The 12,889-nt window shown below is 33.0% G+C and overlaps 2 protein-coding genes across 2 annotated transcripts in view; both read right to left on the bottom strand.

Moving 5' to 3' along the window:
* The window catches only part of LOC145333134 (uncharacterized), a 32,137-nt gene extending 27,703 nt beyond the window's left edge, over nt 1-4,434 (bottom strand). Inside the window, exons 1-2 of the mRNA XM_080178286.1 lie at nt 4,313-4,434; nt 61-1,966 (exon numbers count right to left, since the gene is read on the bottom strand). Of these exons, the coding sequence (XP_080034412.1) occupies nt 61-1,915 (1,855 nt within the window). The 5' untranslated portion in view covers nt 1,916-1,966; nt 4,313-4,434. The remainder of the gene's footprint in view (nt 1-60; nt 1,967-4,312) is intronic.
* Nucleotides 4,373-12,887, bottom strand: LOC145333135 (uncharacterized). The gene is made up of 3 exons (XM_080178287.1): nt 12,821-12,887; nt 9,827-9,900; nt 4,373-8,214 (listed from the first exon to the last, which is right to left on the bottom strand). Exon 3 carries the CDS (start codon nt 8,169-8,171, stop codon nt 6,024-6,026), a length of 2,148 nt encoding a protein of 715 aa, XP_080034413.1. The 5' UTR covers nt 8,172-8,214; nt 9,827-9,900; nt 12,821-12,887; the 3' UTR covers nt 4,373-6,023.
* Between the last annotated feature and the right edge of the window lie 2 nt (nt 12,888-12,889).

Genomic DNA, 12,889 nt, shown 5'->3' with positions numbered 1-12,889 from the left:
TGTAAAAGTCTCATATGTACGTTCAAAGAATTTGAAAATTGAGGATCGCATCTCCATAATCACCAGTTTCTTCTTTTTTTATATTGACATTTTCATAAGCATTTTCATTCTGGGCAGGCTCCTCTTTAATACGGAGAGAATCATTGCCAAGAGTTTCTTCATCTCCTTCCCTAATTTCTACATTCACATTCATAATATCAGGAGTTACATTCATATAAACAGGTTCTTCTTTAATGGAAGGAAGGCCATAATTAAATGTTTCAACATCCTTTTTAACAAACTCAGGATAATCATTTTTTCTCTCGTGATTCTTAACATGTTTCTTTTTGCTGTTTGAATGAGCAAATGATTTTCCACATATTTCACATGAATATGGTTTCTCTCCTGTATGAGTTCGCATATGTCTGTCTCTATCACCAGCTGTAGTGAATGATTTACCACATTCCTCACATGAATATGGTTTCTCCCCGGTATGTAATCTTACATGACAAACTTTACTACTTAAATTGGAGAACGATTTACCACATACTTCACATGTATGTGGTTTCTCTCCTGTGTGTATTCTCATATGAATATTAAGACTACTTGACTCTGGAAATGCCTTATTACATATTTCACATGAATATGGTCTCTCACCAGTATGTATTCTCTTATGCTTAACTAATCCATGGCCATGAGAAAATGATTTGTTGCATATATCACACGAATAAGGTTTCTCTCCTGTGTGTGTTCTCATATGACAAATTTTACTACTTGAATCAGAGAATGACTTACCACATACTTCACATGAATATGGTTTCTCCCCAGTGTGTATTCTCATATGAGTATTTCTACTTTGAACTGTAACAAATGTTTTGCCACATATCTGACAATCACTCTTCTGTTTTTCACTATATGTTTTCTCCCCACTATGAGTTCTCATATGAATATCTCTACTTTGAGCTGTGGTGAATGAATTCCCACATATATCGCATGGATATGGTTTCTCACCTGTATGTGTTCTCATGTGTCTCTTTTTATGACTGGAAACAGAGAATGATTTGCCACATATTTCACATGAAAATGGCTTCTCACCAGTATGTGATCTCATATGAATGTTTCTATTATAAGCTTGACTGAATGTTTTGCCACAAACCTGACATGAGAGCTTCTCATTTTCACTCATTTGCCCTTTGTCAATGAAAGCAGGCTCCTCTTTAATAGAGAGAGGATCAATATAATCACCAGTTTCTTCTTCTTTTATTTTGACAGTGTCATTCTGTTCAGGCTTCTCTTTAATAGAGAGAGTATCATCATCAAGAGTTTCTTTTTCTCCTTCCCTAATTTCTACGTTCACATTCATAATATTAGGAGTTACATCTAAATATGCAGGTTTCTCTTTTTTGGTAATGTGGCCAACATCAATATTTTCTGTTGTATTTCCACCACAATCAACAGTTTGTTCACTGTCCATTGTTTCACTTTGTTTCTTATGTGTTTTCATATGTCTATTTTTATGACTTGATTGTGTAAATGCTTTTCCACATATATCACATGAATATGGTTTGTCTTTTATGTGTGTTTTCATACCACCACAATCAACAGTTTGTTCAGTGTCCATTGTTTCACTTTGGTTCTTGTGTGTTTTCATGTGTCTACTTTTATGACTTGATTGTGTAAATGCTTTACCACATATATCACAAGAATATGGTTTCTCTCCTGTGTGAGTTTTCATATGGTTGTTTCTATGATCAGAACGAGCGAATGCTTTACCACAAATATCACATGAATGAGGCTTCATTTCTACAACAACATTCAAGATATTAGGATATTCATCAGGATAATCAGGCTCTTCCTTGATGGGAAAAAAGTCATTATCCAAAGATTCCTCTTCTTTAATTTCTTCTTTTGCGTAATCATTTCCTTCACAATCCATTATTGTTGTGATTCCGAGTTTCTGCTTGTTTGTTGATAATAGTCAAGAAAACTGAAATAAAAACAAGGATTATTTTAGAAGGTTTAAGGTTTATAATTGTTTGGTTAATGTGATAGTGAATATTACTAAAAATTGGCTTGACATTATCAAAGAAATAATATTATTCTATTTGTATTTTTGTACCAAAATAAGGCTTTTTTTCATAAGTTTATTGTCTAACTAATCATCTATTTAATAATATATTTAATTTATTTTTGTTTTTTTAACCCATCTTTAAGTTGTAATTAAACTAGCGAATGGGGGGGGGGGGATGCTTTACAGACCTTCGACACAAGAAGTACTTGCAATTTCATTTTTGGGTACTTCTCACATAGTTTTAAGAGTCAAACCTTTTTCAATGAGTCTGTTTTTACCCTGACTAGACGATTTTTTCATTAAAAATTGCGGACCGCCTACCCCACTGATCACTATCTACGTATTATAATTAATAATATGTAATATATTGCAATATTTTAAGTGGTTCTTAGAACCTTTATTAAATAAAAGGGGGGGGGGGGGAGTAAAGTGAGCAAATGGCACTTAGAATTCGAATTTTCATCTGAAATTTTGCATGAGTAATCCTTGGTAGGTATGTTTTCCCTAAATCGAACAAAAAGTTAGAAAAGTAACGGCTAACGGCTGGCGGCTCAGCCGTTTTACCATTTTTTGGCTATCTATAGAGCAAATTAGTCACGAAACCTATCTCCACATAATACTCTTTGCCACTTAAAAACGTTATCAAACGGTTCTAGCCGGTAGCTGTTGGTACTAGAAGTTTAAAAAATGGTATCATTTAACATGAATTAAACCAAAATATGTTTTAAAAAGTGATTCTTACGTAATTAATGATGAATTTGCCCTGAAAATAAGCAAAAAATGGCTAAACGGCTGAGCCGCCAGCCGTTACTTTTCTAACTATTTGTTCCATGTATGGAAAATAGACCTACCAAGTTAAGTAATATATTAGTAGTATTACAAGTGTTTCCGATAATTGTTACATTGTGTGTGTGTCCAGTTTTATTGAACTTCTCAATTGAAGCAGAGTTTTTTGGCGTCAATTGAAAAGATCTACGACTCAATGTAACAAAAAATCTAGTTTAGTCTTGTCACTCTCTGTAAGGTTTTGTTAAGCCAACAGATAGAATACTAAAGAATGAAAAGATAGGAAAAGAAAGTATTTATAATTAATGTGATAACAGACTAAAATATGTATTCCTATCTAGGTACCTGTGATGCCAAGCTAAAGACCAAATATGTTCCATGGATGTGAACAGAAGAAGACATGATCAATGACAAAAGAATGGATTCTTCTGTTACAGTGATCAAAGACCAAAATTGTATTTTGTCAAATATATTTTATGAGCATTTATGATTCTATTTTTATGTTTTATCAATTCCAGAGAGTGAAGGACCATAGATCTCTGGGGTTTTATTTTATGTTGTATTAATCCTATTTTGTGTATTTTAGAGAGGCCTACAATGATCAAGTACTACTAAGTGAAATGTTACATTGTTTGTGTGTCCACGGTGGGGGTCATACCAGTTTTATTGAACTTCTCACAAACTTAACTGCCATAGGGATTGGCCGAAACTATTTTTAGAAGCATTTATGAGTTCAGCACCCATAAAAACCTACCCCTAGACACGTCACAAGCCCTATCTACTCATTCTACTCTTGGCCGCTCGCAGCTCAGCTGCAGCTGTTACCCAGCTGCAATATGGATTGGCCGTCACTATTTTTAGTAGCATTTTTGAGCTCAGCACCCATAGAAACCTACCCCTAGACATGTCACAAGCCCTATCTACCCTTTATACTCTTGGCGGCTCCCAGCCGTTTTCAGCCGGTTCTAGCCGTTTAGCAGCTGGTACTAAAAATTTTGAAAAATGGTTATTGTTATCATTTAACATGAATTAAACCAGAAATATCTTTGAAAATGTTGATTCCTACGTAATAAATGATGAATTTGCCCTAAAAATAGGCAAAAAACGGCTAAACGGCTGAGCTGCCAGCCGCCAGCCGTTACTTTTCCAACTTTTTATTCGATTTAGGGAAAATAGACCTATCAAGGATTACTCATGCAAAATTTCAGATCGAAATTCGAATTCTAAGTGCCATTTGCTCACTGATTACGAGATGGTTGCATTAAAAACCCCCCCCTTATCAAAATGTACTGAACTCATACAATAAACTTCTGATATTATTAGTCTATTATTTTATTTGAACAAATTTTTTTATATTGAAAATTATTATTATTTTTAAAAGAGATAGCAGTAACCCCAGTCAAGCAATATTGTAGAAGAAAAAAAATATTCACTATTTGGTAAAATTATCAATTACAATAAACATATTTTACTCACCTCTATCTATTATGATCTTCAGTGCTTATTTATTCTCCACATTCATTTCATTGCATTGTATTTATCTGAAAAAAAATAATATTTTAACATATAAACTATATTTTATACATCAACTATGCCTTATTGTAAAACAAAGTGTTTTTTTTTAATGACAACATAACATTAAAGTTAAACAAATTAGACATATTTATGAGAGATGTACTAAATGGTTAAATCAATGTTTAAACGAAAAAAAAATGCCTTAAAAAATGCTTGATAACAATAAATACATAATAATATTAATAATACAGTTTATACCTTTTAAAGTTAAACAAAATATATGAGATATTGACCTAAATGGTTTATATGCTTGATAGGGTATAAGGAAAATATTACAAAAAAGTCAAGCAGTCTATCTTTACCATTTTCTACAGAAGGATGGGTTAATTTAAAGAATAATTGATAATAAATATTACAGCTCATAACATTTAACTAAAATAGAAGTATATATACAGGTAGGTTATATTAGTATCTATAATACAAAGTAGCTTGATGTCTGTCCGTCCGTCCGTCCGTCCGTCTGAAGCTTAAGATCTCGGTAACCACTGAACCGATCAGATTCTACTCTTCAGGGTATATACCTATTGGTCCTGCGGTGGTTTTAAGCTATTTTCTTGAGGGGGTGGGACACCCTCAACCCCCCCCAAAACCAAAAAAATCCTCCCCCCCTTTTTTTTATGAATTTTGCAAATTCGTTATTTAATCGCTATTTTTTTTTTTACGAATTTGCGAATTCGTTATTTAATCGAGAAAGAGGCTAGGGGCAAAGCCGCTAGTATTATAAAAAAAAAGAGATACTTTTTCAATTACAAGGAAGAAAAATTATAATAAAGTAAATCAAAGTGAATTAGATAACTCACATGTAAAATTATCAACTAATACAATATAAATATACAATACCAGATAAGATTAATTACGTTTCGGAGGGGGGGGGGGGGGAGGCTAATACAACCATCTCGTAATCAATGCGCAAAAGGGACTTTGGGAATCCAAATTTCGTAATAAAACTTTGCAAGAGCAATCCTTGGAGGGTATATGTTCAATAAAAGCCAAGATGTTCTAATACCATTTACCATTTACAGATGGACTGATTTACAAACTGTTTCAATGATTGATAAATATATACTACATTATAACAAGAATTTACAAGAATTGGTAGATATATGAGGTTTAAATACAATTAAAACTAGGATTGGCAATCCATATCAGAATTCGAGATCTGCAATCCGAAATCCGCCCAATTTTTGGCCAATTTTGGAATTCGTATTCGAATCCGTTTTTTAATAGTGGATTCGGATTCTTAATTGTTAGGCTAAAATTAGCGTCTTGAGTTTTTTTGGTCCGAATATATATTTTAGTTTTTAACAGTCATTTTGGCCGCTGTAGGGTCTAGAAATAAAAGAAAAGCTACTGTGAAAATATGATAAAACGCAGCTTTAGATTCGTCCCAGTACCCGGTAAAATTCACTCCCTTAATTTATTTATTTTTGAAAGCCTTTAAAATATTGCTAGAATCCGGAATCTGTCAAAAATAAGTATCCGGAATCCGCTTGAATCCGTTTTATTTTTGGATGGATTCTTGTAGGAATCCGAATCCGGTCCAAAAATTAGACGGATTGTCATCCCTAATTAAAACAAAATAGAAGTATTTATAAATGGGTTAGATTAGGAACTAAACATCACCAGTTTCTTCTTCTATTACATTTACATCTGCATCAGCTTTGTCAATGAAAGCAGGCTCCTCTTTAATAGAGAGAGGATCATTAGCAAGAGTTTCTTCTCCTTTAATTTCATATTCATCCGTTTCTTCTTCCTCTATTTCATAAAGATATTCATCAGTTTCTTCTTCCTCTATTTCATAAAGATAATCATCAGTTTCTTCTTCTTTTACATTAACTTCTGCATCAGCTTTGTGAATGGAAGCAGGCTCCTCTTTTATATGGAGAGGATCAGTAGCAAGTGTTTCTTCTTCCTTAATTTCTTCTTTTAAATTTATAATACTAACATCATTATTATGGACAGGTTCATCTTTAATAGTAAGAGGATCACTTATCACATTTTCTATGAACACTTCATTCTTAATTTCACATCTTGTATTTATAGAATCAAGAACTTTCTCTTTGGTTTTCTCTACAACAGTTGTAATTGTTCCATCTATCTGAATTGTGAGAGAATCTTCTTCACTAATAGAATCAAGACAGTGTTCATTATTTATTTCAGATAATGATTTTATATCTAAAGGGGAAAGTTTTCTTAGCTTGACACAAACAGGTTTCATTGTTGATAGTAGACCATTGTAGTTATACTTATGTACAGTCTTATGTTTATTTCCATCCAGAAATAAATTACTGGACTTGTCAGATGTATCTAATTTATTTCCTGTAGTATGTTTCCTCATATGAGTGTCTTTAGTTCCTTTCCTTGAGAATGATTTTCCACAAATATTACATGAATATGGTTTCTCACCAGTATGAGATCTCATATGTGAATCTTTATTACTAGACCATGTGAATGATTTACCACATATATGACATGAATATGGTTTCTCACCAGTGTGTGTTCTCATATGCCTAACTTTAGAACCAGACTCTAAAAATGATTTACCACAGATTTGGCAAGAAAAAGGCTTCTCTCCTGTATGGGTTCTCATATGAAAGACTTTACTTCGAGCTGTGGTGAATGATTTTAAACATATATTACATGAATATGGTTTCTCTCCACTATGTGTCATAACATGTTTATTTCTGTGGCTTGATCGAGTAAATGATTTTCCACATACATTACATGAATATGGTTTCTCACCAGTATGAGATCTCATATGAAATTTTTTACCATTATAAGAAGTGAATGGTTTTTCACATATCTCACATGAATATGGTTTCTCCCCAGTATGGGTTCTCATATGTGATTCTTTAAGTTGATATTGAGTGAATGATTTTTCACATATTTCACAGGAATATGGTTTCTCTCCTGTATGTATTCTCATGTGTATATTTTTACTTCCAGCTGTGGTGAATGATTTTTCACATATTTCACAGGAATATAGTTTCTCTCCTGTATGCGTTCTCATGTGAATATCTTTACTTTGAGCAGTGGTGAATGATTTTCCACATATTTCACATGAATGTGGTTTCTCTCCTGTATGATTTCTCATATGTTTTTTCACCTCAAATGAAGTGATAAATGATTTGCCACAAATTTCACATGAATATGGTTTTTCACCTGTATGAGTTCTCATATGTCTGTCTTTACTACTTGACTGCGAGAATGATTTTGCACAAATTTCACATGAATATGGTTTCTCTCCAGTATGAGTTCTCATATGGATATTTTTTTCACTAGATGTGGTGAACAATTTACAACAAATATCACATGAATAAGGTTTTTCACCAGTATGAGATCTCATATGTGTATCTCTATTGCCTTTATGCGGGAATGATTTATTACATATTTCACAAGAATATGGTTTTTCTCGAGTATGTGTTCTCATATGTATATCTCTACTGTTTGAATGTGAGAATGATTTATCATATATATCATATGAATATGGTTTCTCTCCAGTATGAGTTTTCATATGTTTATTTTTATCATTAGACCTTGAAAATGACTTATCACATATATTACATGAATATGGTTTCTCTCCGGTATGAGTTCTCATATGTTGATCTCTATTGCTTTTATCCGAGAATGATTTACTACATAATTCGCATGAATATGGTTTCTCTCCAGTGTGTGTTCTCATATGAATGTCCCTATTGTAAGCTCTACTAAATGTTTTGCCACAAATCTGACAAGAGTTCTTCTCTTCTTCAGTATCCATTATTCGATTATTATTGATATTCTTATAAGTATCTCTCACAAATCTGAAATGTTAACTTGTATAATTTCGAAGAGTATAAAGTATTACTTTATTAATCATTTACTATTCTGATTTATGTTTATTTCTGTGGTATTAAAATAGGAAACCTGTCCTAATAAATGGTAATTAATATTCTGCAGTATTATAATATTATAAGTGATCTCAAGTCTGATATTAAATAATTTTATAATAGCAAATTAAATTGTTATTGTCTGATGGTTGTATCTCATTGCTATACATAAGAGTACAATTCTTGTGTTTAAAGTGGGGGGTGGGGGGGGGAGAGTTTGTACAATTATAGGAAATGAAAATTCAGTATAAAATTCTAAACTGACCAAGCTATATTTACTTGATTCACTTCACTAAAAGATGCGATTGATAATGAAGATTTTTTCTTTGAAATATATTTCGTTATGAAGGAGCAGTAGTTACTAATTTATAAATGTTATGGTTGAGATAGATTTATAACTGTTAAAAGTGCTATAAAATTTTGGCCTGGCCGTTTGGGCTTGGGCTTACTTTTAAAGTTATCAACTTAATTCTTTTTGTAAACTATCTTTTATTATTAGATCTACCTGTAAAACTTTGAAAATTGAATTTTGGGACTTTCCTTCTATGAGCTAGTGGGTCAAAAGACCCCCCAAAACAAAAGATTTAAGAACTGAACTTATTTTTAAAGATATTGGGCAGATTTTTTTTATCGGAAACTATTTTCACATAACTAAAATAAGTAGTAACTACAGATTTTATTTACGCACTATCCTTCTAGGGGCTTTTGGAGTAAACAACCCCCCCAAATATAAAAAAAGTTTTGAGATCACAAGCCCCAAGAAGTAAATTGCAAAAATGACTAACTAACTCATTTATGTAATAAAAGGTTCCATTAAAAAAAAACTGCTTAAAATCTTAGTGTTTGTGGGGGTCTTTTGGCTCATTAGCTCCTAGAAGGAAAGTTCCAAAATTCGATTTTCAAAGTTTTGCAGGTAGATCCAATCATATAAGAGAGTTTACAAAAAGAATTAGGTTGATAACTATAAAAACAAGCCAAACGTCCACGGCAAAATTTGATACTGAATTTTCATCCACTATAAGTGTACAAACTTCCACTCCTTTCTCCCCTTGTTTGGTTAAAATGACAGTGACTATTACTAAATATTAGCGTGACATTAATTAAACTTAAAAATACCATCAGCCAGCTAGGTTTGGTGGCCCACAGGGGTTAAGTGTAATTTCTCCAAAGTATATCAAACTAGTTGCTTCGCCCCTAGCCTCTAGGGGAAGTTGAGTGAGGTAGGGGTTTGGGATGTCATGAAAATAGCTTAAAACCAGTTCAAGACATTTATAATGTCTCTCTGAAAACACATTCAGACCAATAATTTTCGAGATCAAAAGATTAAAAAAAAACCTTGCTACTTTATATTATAGAAAAATAGATTTTTTTACGGTAAGTCTAAATTTTACTTTCTTGCAATAAATTTCTAAAATTTGACACCACATACTTTGTAAATACTGTACTTCACCCTTTCAACCGTATTCCCATAAACGTGGTTGACTGACAGACGAACGAACAAAGATAATAAAGAATAGCCTCGCTACTGAAATACTTGATTTGTCACCTGTATTTTTTATAAATGATCCTGGGATATAGTTCTTATTCTTCTAGCTCTTTATCTCATTTAATCTAATTAATCTGAAAAATATTAGCAGTATTAAAAAGAATTAAAAACAATAATGCATTGATTTCTACTATTAAGAATATGTACATAATTCTAAAACAAAACAAAAAATAAAGAGGTGGAGGGTAATGAGACACTTTTTAAAAACAGAGAAGACAATGACTGACCGTAAACCGTGTGCAAAAAGTACTAAATATTGAGCTAGAATTTTGAAACTTGATACATAAGCCCAGTCCAATAGGTACTACATCTAAATAGAAAAAATCCAAAAAGTTTAGTTTTAAGTTACCAAATTTACCAAAAATGTCCTGAAACCCTCATTTCCACAGGGGTTTTCTTCCCTAACCTAAACCTAGCCTAAGGGCTTAAGAGCATTTACCTAACCTAACCTAGAAACTTACTTATATTTTCACAGGTTTTTTTCTTGAATAAACTGTGTCTATTAATGAGGACTTTATTTAAGATGATCCAGCAAGTCGGGGACCGACCCCAGCGGGCTAGATGGGTGGCCCGCAGGGGTTAAGTGCATTCTTCCCAATATATATGTTGCGATACATCAAATTATAAGTTTGGTCAAGGAACTCAAATTCAGAGCTAGAATTAGCATAAGACTAATCTGAAACTAGCCCCAGCGGGCTAGGTTGGTGGCCCGCAGGGGTTAAATGCATTATTTCCAATATAGATCTTGTTATATATCAAAATAAAGATTTTTGAGGTCAAGAAACTCAAATTCAGAGCTAAAATTGGCATAAGACTTACCTGAAGCTAACCCCTGCGGGCTAGGTAGATTTTCCACAGGGCTTATGTGCATTTTACCTAAGCTAACCTAGAAACTTACTTATTCTTTTTGGTTTTTTTCCTTGAATAAACTGTGTTTATTAATGAGGACATTATTTTAGATAATCCAGCAAGTTGGGGACCGACCCCAGCGGGCTAGGTGGGTGGCACACAGGGGTGTAGTGCATTTTTTCTAGAGTATGTGTTGTCATACATCAAATTATAGGTTTTTTATGTCAAGAAACTCAAATTCAGAGCTATTTTAAGCATTAGACTGACCTAAGACTAACCCCCGCGGATTAGGTGGGTGGCCTGCAGGGGTAAATTTTCCAAATTATGTGTTGTTATACATCAAACTATAGGTTTTTAAAGTCAATTTGGAGCTAAAAAACAAATAGCAACCTGATGCTAGTTTTTTCGTGGTATGTGGTATACATTAAATTAAAAAATTGTATCCTATTAGCATATTAAATTCTTCCACCGCTAACATTGTACTATCAAAATGTAGTTTAACCAATTAACCAGGAAAAAATATGCAGTTCACTAAATTAAGTTCAAATGCATTTCGTGAAACTACCCCTTTGAATTTCTGGACCTAAAAAACCTATAATTTTATTCATGACAACTAAAATTGCACTCAACCCCTGCGGGCCTCGCACCTAGCCTGCTGGGGTCTTAAATCTTAAAAAAACCATAAAAAAACAAGTAAGGTTCTAGGTTAGGTTAGGTAAAATGCACTTAAGACTTGCAGGCAACCCACCTAGCCCGCTGCTGGGGCTAGCTTCAGATTAGTCTGATGCTTTTATTAGCTGTAAATTTGAGTTTCTTGACCTTAAAAACCTATAGTTGGATGTATGACAACACATACTTTTAAAAAAAATGCATTTAACCCCTGAGGGACACCCACCTAGCCCGCTGGGGTCGGTCTTCGACTTGCTGGATTATCTGAAATAAGGTCCTCATGAATGGACAGTTTATTTGAAAAAAAACCTAAAAAAAAAATATTAAATGTAATTTTCTAGGTTAGGTTAGGTAAAATGCACTTAAGCCCTGTGGACTACCTATCTAGCCCGCTGGGGTTAGCTTCAGATTAGTCTAATGCTTATTTCAGCTCTGAATTTGAGTTCTTTGACCTAAAAAACATATAATTGGATTTATCACAACATATATATTGGGGAAAATGCACTTAACCCCTGCAGGCCACCCACCTAGCCCGATGGGGTCGGTCTTCGACTTCCTGAATCATCTGAAATAAGGTCCTCATGAATGGACAGTTTATTCTAGAAAAAAAACCTAAAAAAAATAATAAATGTAAGTTTCTAGGTTCGCTTAGGTAAAATGCACTTAAGCCCTGTGGGCAACCCAGCTAGCCCGCTGGGGTTAGCTTCAGATTATTCTAATGCTTATTTTAGCTCTGAATTTGAGTTCTTTGACCTAAAAAACATATCATTTGATGTATCACATCATATATATTGGGGAAAATGCACTTAACCCATGCGGGCCACCCACCTAGCCCGCTGGGGTCGGTCCCCGACTTGCTGAATCATCTTAAATAATGTCAATAGATACAGTGTATTTAAGTTAAAACCCTAAGAAAAAACAATTTAAGGCAAGTTTCCACATCAAAATAGACAAAAAAAAGCCTAAAAACCCCATTTCAGCAGGGTTTTTCTTACCTAACCTAACCTAAAAATAAAAATTTTTGGATTTTTTTGCCATTTAGATGTAATACCTATAGGACTAGGCTTATATACCAAGTTTGAAGGGTCTAGCTCAATATTTAGACCATTTTGCTCACGGTTTAAGAGCTTATGTCATTACGCCCCCCCCCCTTTATGTATAGGTAAGAAAAAACATAATAAATTTAAAAATATTTTTTGTATATGAATTTATTTTTAAATAGCTAGGTAATGAATTTGTTTTCTAACCTTTATAAAAGTGATTGCGTTTTCCAAAAATTATCAAAATGTACTGAACTCATACAATAAACTTCTGATATTATTAGTCTATTATTTTATTTGAACAAATTTTTTTATATTGAAAATTATTATTTTTTTTAAAAAGAGATAGCAGTAACCCCAGCCAAGCAATGTTGTAGAAAAAAAAATATTCACTATTTGGTAAAATTATCAATTACAATAAACATATTTTACTCACCTCTATCTATTATAATCTTCAGTGCTTATTTATTCTCCACATTCATTTCATTGCATTGTATTTATCTGA

Source organism: Acartia tonsa, chromosome 12 (genome assembly GCF_053477335.1).
Source record: "Acartia tonsa isolate MP-2025a chromosome 12, ASM5347733v1, whole genome shotgun sequence".
Classification (NCBI taxonomy): Eukaryota; Metazoa; Arthropoda; class Copepoda; order Calanoida; family Acartiidae; genus Acartia; species Acartia tonsa.
Note: the sequence above shows the minus strand (reverse complement) of the source record. Positions and strands in the feature narration are given on the sequence as shown.